Source organism: Balearica regulorum, chromosome 2 (genome assembly GCF_011004875.1).
Source record: "Balearica regulorum gibbericeps isolate bBalReg1 chromosome 2, bBalReg1.pri, whole genome shotgun sequence".
NCBI lineage: Eukaryota > Metazoa > Chordata > Aves > Gruiformes > Gruidae > Balearica > Balearica regulorum.
Window position 1 is genome coordinate 106,920,558 of NC_046185.1, and position 7,078 is coordinate 106,927,635.

At 40.3% G+C, this 7,078-nt stretch overlaps 1 protein-coding gene across 3 annotated transcripts; it reads right to left on the minus strand.

Moving 5' to 3' along the window:
* Positions 1 to 485: 485 nt before the first annotated feature.
* On the minus strand, positions 486 to 6,047 carry CCDC201 (coiled-coil domain containing 201). Of its 3 annotated transcripts, none has more exons than XR_012834329.1 (3): positions 4,615 to 4,676; positions 2,724 to 2,894; positions 486 to 1,440 (listed from the first exon to the last, which is right to left on the minus strand). XR_012834329.1 is itself a non-coding variant. In XM_075747130.1 (3 exons), the coding sequence occupies exons 2-3, from the start codon at positions 2,872 to 2,874 to the stop codon at positions 1,354 to 1,356; spliced, it is 624 nt and encodes a 207-aa protein (XP_075603245.1). In that variant the 5' UTR covers positions 2,875 to 2,894; positions 5,977 to 6,047; the 3' UTR covers positions 486 to 1,353. The 3 variants fall into 3 exon arrangements, 2 of the variants coding, with proteins under 2 accessions (XP_075603245.1, XP_075603244.1); XM_075747130.1 differs by lacking the exon at positions 4,615 to 4,676 and adding an exon at positions 5,977 to 6,047 and having other exon boundaries at positions 2,338 to 2,894; XM_075747129.1 differs by having other exon boundaries at positions 2,338 to 2,894.
* Between the last annotated feature and the right edge of the window lie 1,031 nt (positions 6,048 to 7,078).

Below are 7,078 nucleotides of genomic sequence, written 5' to 3' on the forward strand. Positions count from 1 at the left end.
CTGGTGACCTGAGGGGCAACATCACCCCACTGCCCTGCTATGGCAGAAAGCCAGATCTGAGGACAAGGCCGTTCTCCTGAGAAACTCTGAAGAGTTTCACTTCAGGAATCATTAGCAAAAACATCCTAATTCCTTTTAAATCCTGAGAGAGGTTGTAAAACCACAACTCCACTCTTGCATTTTTGAGCATAACACAGATGTTATTGGTTAGCCTGTCTCATAATGTTGGCTTGGACCATGCTTCTGTTTCTCTGCCATCTTGGACATGAGCTATTACAAGTTTCAGTGTGTGGAAAGGAAGTGGAAAAGCTTCCCTTGCCTCCATCCTTAATTTGCAGCTTCTTTTGAACAGGACCTCTCCCCTTTGGGGTGGTTATGTAGTGCCTGGGACAGGCTGCAAAACCAGTATAGCCAGGAAAGTGCACGTGCTAGAGCCACACAAGTGCAGGGATATGCATGTGTACGTGGTAAATCTGTTCTGCCCCATAGATCACTTAAAAGTATTAAACTCTGCCTAAAGATTAAGTAACAGACAGCAGTAGAAACTAACATGAGCCTTATGCTTTTTGCATCACTTCTTGACTGGTGCTTCAGAAAGAGTTGCTGTGAGCTAAATTGCCATTTTGCCAATACAGCTGTCAGGGAGATACCCTTCTTCCCCCTCCATGCTGCAGCTCCAGAGAAAAAAACCAGAAAACCCCAGACCTCCTCATAGCACACAGCTGAGCATTAAGGACCTCCAATGCAACAATGAAGTGCATTTACAGTCCAGGGCTGGGACAAACTGATTTTGAACCAAAACTTCAAAACAAACTGTCATTAATTAGTAATCTCTAGAGGCTGGCCTCCCTCCTTGGTGCCTCTCGCTATTTCCTCATCTCCCCAGCTAGCAGCAAAAACATTCCCGATTGCATCAGCTTTGATTACTCTTTAGACGAGGAGCTTCTCCTTCAGCTAACCAGCATTACACTCTATGTGGCCACCAGGACTTTGTCACTTAAGGAACATCAGCAACCCTAGAAGATTTGAATGCTACACAAAAGAGAATGGTCAGGAAGAGCTGTGGCAGGATGAAGAATGATTCTTACAAAGTTCTCCCTCCCTTCTTTGTTCCAGGCCTTCAGTCATTATAAATTAATATTGGATCTCATGTAGAGGCACTACTTAATTTGTACCTGACTCCTCCTAGATTTGAGGGGCAAAAAAGAGTCACAAAACAAACAAACAAGAAATAAAGAGAACATTTTGGAAGAAAAGAGGAATTCTAACAGGCACTAGTCAGGGGTGTGATTTATTGGAGCCAGCGATTCCCACAAGAAGGATGTGATAGCAGCAATTCTGTAGGTAGTTCAGTCAAGCTTCTTCAATTGTCAGTTCATGTTCAGTTGCTTCCTCAATGTTTTTAAGTTGACGAAGCACCCATGCTCTTTGTTTCTTTCTCTGTTATAGAAAAGAAAATATTTAGTCAATCTAATCCATTCAGATGTCACCTGCTTTAAACAACATACACAGAGGCATTATGAACCAAGCTGGATTTTGGCTGAACTTATCCATTTGTTTTAAGCTAAGAAGCCTTTACTCTCAGAGTGGGCAAGTTTTCAACACACCCATGAACAGCATGGTACAGGGGAAAAAGCAAACCAGAACAGAATTTGATGGCTTTACACTGACATGACAATCTTCATAGTCTAACTCTGCTGCCTCCTTATCCTTTCTATGGGCTTTCCACAAGGCCCTTGTCGATAATCAAAATTTTAGGAAATTGAGTTCTCATGCTCCACAGATCAGAAAGATAAAACCTACATAAGGTTTGTTAATCTAAGCTTTCCCCAGGAAAGCCTACACTAATCAAAGGACTGCACAGAAGACTCCATTTGCAATGACTGGCATTCATTTTATCAGGCACTACAATTTGGATTAAACAAGGAAAGAAGCAGATTATTTGTTTCTCCAGTTTTAGATAAATTGCCAACATAAACTTAAGAATTTAAATCACTGATTTCTTCCCATTCTTAAGTTTTTCTTTAGGAAAGATATATTTAAGATATATTTTAAAAATCTACTTTTGCACTAGTGTACACAACTAGTCGTGCAAGTTCACAAGCTGAAGCAAGTACTGGTTTAGAAGACAGCATCCCATCCAGTCTGTGATTAGGAATGATACCACAGAGTCTAGCACATTATGACCCAATTCATAAATATATGTTCTCACTGGTAAAGTTGTGGAGATGTTCCATAACCAAAATATTCCCATACTACTAGAAAGACCTGTATATATTAAGCATTGGTAGGAAATTGTATAGCTGAGCTATTTCATAACTAAGGGAAAGCAATTACCACAAGAGCTTTATCAATTTTCTTCTTTCTGGTTTTTACTATCGGGATATCTTTTATCCCTGGTATTCCAGTAACAAGCCATGAAGGTCCACTCTCGGAAATTACTGCAGCCTCCTCAGATGCTTTGGCAGGAGCTTCAGTTTCCATGTCTGGGACAACCTTGTCACTTTGCTCTTCATTTGATTCATTAGAGGCCAACACCGTGGAAAGCCTCCTTCTAGAAAATACAGCTCGAGAGCTTTGGCTTAATTCTTGTGAGTCAAACACTGTTGCAAGCCTTTTTGGGGACATATGAGGGAAGTATGCTTCAACACCTACTAATGAGACTTGAGCTAATGATCTATTTAGATGTGACTGTGGCACTGGAGATCCATAAGCTCTCTTACTGGCATCTTGGTCCTTGACTGACTGATTTGTCAAATCTGTAAGAGATGGCATTGTTCTTGAAAGCACTGAGTCCACTGGAGTGCTGTGTTTCACCATTCTCTTTTTCAGAGATCTTTTAACATTCAGAAAAGAATCTTCTTCCTCTGACATCTTGAAGTCAGGTTTATTACCTTAAGAAAATAAGAGAAAATTGTATCATTGCTCACCTAGTGAGAGATACTATGTAAGGTGTTCAGATGCTGCAAAAACAAATTCAAGGTGTTCCTATTTTCATGTCTTCATTCTGTCTTTAAATGGACTTTATCCTTTGTATAGATCAGTGTTCTTCAAGGATTTGGAAGAGCCATGTTGAAAACATAACATTAGAAGACAGCTTGCCACGCATACAACATTAACTCCTGTCCCAGCCCTCTGCATGGGGAGCTCTAAATATGTTAGAACTTTAAGATATTTCATTAACTGCAACATCATTAAAACAGTGTTTTCTCCTTCAGAGTACACATGTTGCAGTTGCTAACACTCGGTAGATAAATAAAAGCTGTTACATGCTAGAGGAATTTTTGCTACACTGTGGTAATCTAAGCGCTCTAGAGAGATGTGCAGAGACCTTCTGGATTCAAACAAGCATCTCTTGCTCCAACTGGCATTTTGTTTCTCTTATTTTCATAAAAGGGGGCTCACAAACCTCTCATTCCCTCCTACTTGCTTGACATTTGACTTACTACTACTGCTGATTCTAAACTATGTTCTGTGCAAGTCTGTTTTCAACTGAGTTTACAACAATGGCAGGGTTGGTTTTGTTAGTAGCGTTTCCCCTACCCATTTGTCAGCCCCCCAACAAAAAGAACTTGACTTCTTACACATGGAGAAGCCCAAGATAAATATATCCAGCTTAAGATATACTTAAGATAAACATCTTAATTAGATGAGCAGTTAAGTACTTCTAGTAACTGTTGAACTCATTGCTTTCATGAGGCAGTTCAGATATTTCACACAAGCTGATTGTGTGAAGCTCATCAAGGGGGCAATATGTTTTAAGTACTGATATTCTAAGCCCTATAGATCAAAGATCTTGGTGGGAATTGGGGGACAACACAACAATGAATGGGTACACAGGAGGACAGGGACATATGTTTGCTAAAGTAAAAGGCATCAGTTCTCCATTCCTTATCAACGTTTTGCACCTGTGTAGGATCTGATTTATCAGAGTTTCACATCCATTTTGTGTTTCTAAAGAACAGGGGGCAAGAGGGAGAGCATTGACTCTTCAATACAAGTCAGGTGTTTTGTGGGTTTTTGTCCTCCTTAGAAAGAGGAGGGAAGAAAATCCCACTCTCTTATTTCTCCTCTCACTCCTTAGCAGTGCTAGCTTGTGTGATACATTATAAACAGCTCTCAGCCTACAGACACTGCCTTTTCCTTTCCTGTTCAGCCCTATTGACTTCCCTTAGTCTTTATCACAAAAGCTTACTGGCAGTAAGCTTGCATGTTTAAACTTAGAGAGGGAATAAGAAGGAGTTTTCAACAACCATCCCTCTCTCCCCCAAGCCCATCCTCTGCTATACATTTTGCTGCCTTCCCCTTACTCATTAAGGTTTAGGCTGTCAATTAAAAGCTACTTTTTATTTAAAGTTAGCTTTTGAAGAATGTTTTCAACCAAACCTTCTGAGGAAAACAAGAAAATGTTTTTTCTTTCACACTTTTCTGTGCTTTAGAAATACATATATACAAGCAACAAACTTTTTCTGTTCAGTTGTTTTAGTAACAATATTATAGATAAAGGAGGGGAGAAGTCTAAAAACAATAGAGAAAGATGAACCATTTAAGAATTTCAGAGTCTACCACAGAAAATGTACCTCGCAGCAACTTGACAAAAGAAACCAGCCTTACCAGACCTCCCAGGTTTCCTCTGTTATTTTCCTCTGTTTCTCAGGTGATCTGACTTCATCTGCTATTTCTTATAGCTCTGCTAGCCTCCCAACATCCTTTGCTGCAGAGACTCCCTAAATCACACATTTAGATTTTTTTAGGAGTTTCAGCAGTGTTGCTAACTGAACAACTACTAAATAGAAATCTGGGATGAATTAATCATAGGAAAATGGGCTAGCCAGCTTATCTACATGCTATGTTTGTTGCTATTTAATCTCTGCTGCTTGCTGCCTGTTTCAATCACAAAAATACATCTAGTGGTTAATTGGCTTCACATAGCTGCTTAAGGCACATTGAGGATCTGTCACAAGATGGATTTATGTTGATGGAGTATATCTGTTCCTATACTGATTTTATTTTTTCACGCTTCTCTTGCCCAAAAAATAAATGAGAAAACAAATGTTAAATCTGCCATGAAAAAGCTTTTCTTTTAAGAAAATAGGTAGTGAGAATAAACTGAAGATTATTTTACTCCTGTCTGAATTTCATGGTGTTTGCAGCTAACAACTGTGGAAATAACAACATTTTATCTTGAAAAAAGTGGTTTCAAAGTATCAGCTCTTAGATGAAAATTGCATTGATCTGAAATGGTATGGTTCAGATGGAGGACCATAATTTTTGTTAGCAAAGAAAAGCAGCTGGACTGCACTAGCCCTGCTGAATTGCAAGTCAGCTCTGTGGTGGGTGGCAGTAAACAGCTGCTATCACAACACTGTAGAGCAAGCACAGGTGTGAGGGAGCATGTGCACAAATATTGGGGTAGCCCCTTTTGACAAAGCGTGACCTGTGGACCTTTAAAATCTGAGCTGATCAGACAGACCTAATTTCAGGGCTTTATGCTGGTGACCTGAGGTTGTACAGTGCATCTAGCGCAGACAGAGGGGCGAAGGGCTGATCACGCTGGGATTTGAACTTGTGGTTCCACAGAGTCTGGGCATTTCAAACCTAATCATAAACCACCCTCTCTTGCTGCATTAATTGCACTATGAATAGAGAATTGGAGCTACCAGTTCAATATTTAGGAATAACAGTCTGTTAGTATATGGGGAAACTTGCTAGGTTTAAATTATGTGCCCCTGAGGAACTGAAAGAGAGCTTGAGAAATGGAGGCACTTTACAATCACATGGATTGCACGAGTAAACATCCTGGAAATAAATAGTCTGTCCAGGATAAGCTATTTATTTCCCAAACTCTCAGGGGAGGTTCCTACAGGAATATTTTGAGAACTAAACAAAAAATATTTTGAGATATTTGTGGCTGGGCAAAAGAAAAAAAAATTCTCAGTCCTTTATAAACATAGAAGAGGCTAGACCAACCCTTACCTCATTTTGAATATTAGTAGTTAGTTTTCAAACTAGTGGCCTTGTGGCTTGATGAACAAACCCACCAGGTCAGCCATACTGTACCTCGCAGAGCTCGCAAGCCAGTTCCTTATATAGCACAGAGCGGAGAGTGATGTCTTGACATAGTGTTGCAATGTTTGCGCTGTCCTCCTGTGTCAGTGGGACATAGTATCACCTCTCCCAGTGAGGTAGTGGTGCAAAAAATGCTGCGCAGCGTGAACCTACGCGAGAAGATTTTTGATGGGTCTGAGCAAGATTGACATTTCACTGGACCCCTTCAAAAACTGCTGGCCTTGGCTTCCAGCTTGTGCTTTGCCCTCCTTGCCATGCTTGCCCTCACTCTCCAGTGTATTCTTTTCATGACATCTCACAGTCCACCAGTGCTCTCTATAGCTGCATCATCTTTCTCCCTACGTTCCATGGCCTTTTCCTACAAACTTCTTAAAAAATAACCTTCCGCTTTCCTGCAAAGCCATTACTTACCATTTCTCTAGTTCCTTGCCAAATGTTCTCAAGATACAAATTAGGAGATTTGCAAGTTTTTCTCACTGTTAGCCATGGTTTCTCTTATGTCCTACAGATTTAGCTTTTTATGAAGTGTTGACAGGATGTTACAGAGAACAGGAAGGATGTAAGTATGCAGAGATCAGACAGAAAAGAGTCCAAAATTAATGTAAGCATGTGGAGCTCAGCAGACCAACTGCAGTAATGATATTACCTTGGCCTTTGTGTATCTGTAGCCTGGACATGAAACACCCGAGCTCTGGCACAAGTGGCACCTTGAAGGTTTCTTGCATCTTTCAAAGAATGACATATATTGTGTATTGCACTCATAAATTCATTATGAACCATTCCTTCACTAAAATTACATTCCTTGATATGACGATCTTCCTCCACAGCAGTGTCTACCTGATATGGAGCAATAACTCCATAGGACTGGATCCAGCTGTTCTATGTTTACACACCTTCCTCTCTTTTGCTGTGTGATGCAAGATGGCACACAATTCTAGCAATACCATTATGCACCTCTGTATATTATATCAAACCTCACACAGCTTTATGTTTACGGTGTGAAAGATCA

Coding starts and splice junctions, on each gene's coding strand:
- CCDC201 (XM_075747130.1), bottom strand. CDS start 2,874: ATGTCAGAGGAAGAAGATTCTTTTCTGAATGTTAAAAGATCTCTGAAA. Junction 1,441..2,337: donor AAATTGATAAAGCTCTTGTG/GTAATTGCTTTC, acceptor TTTCTATAACAG/AGAAAGAAACAAAGAGCATG.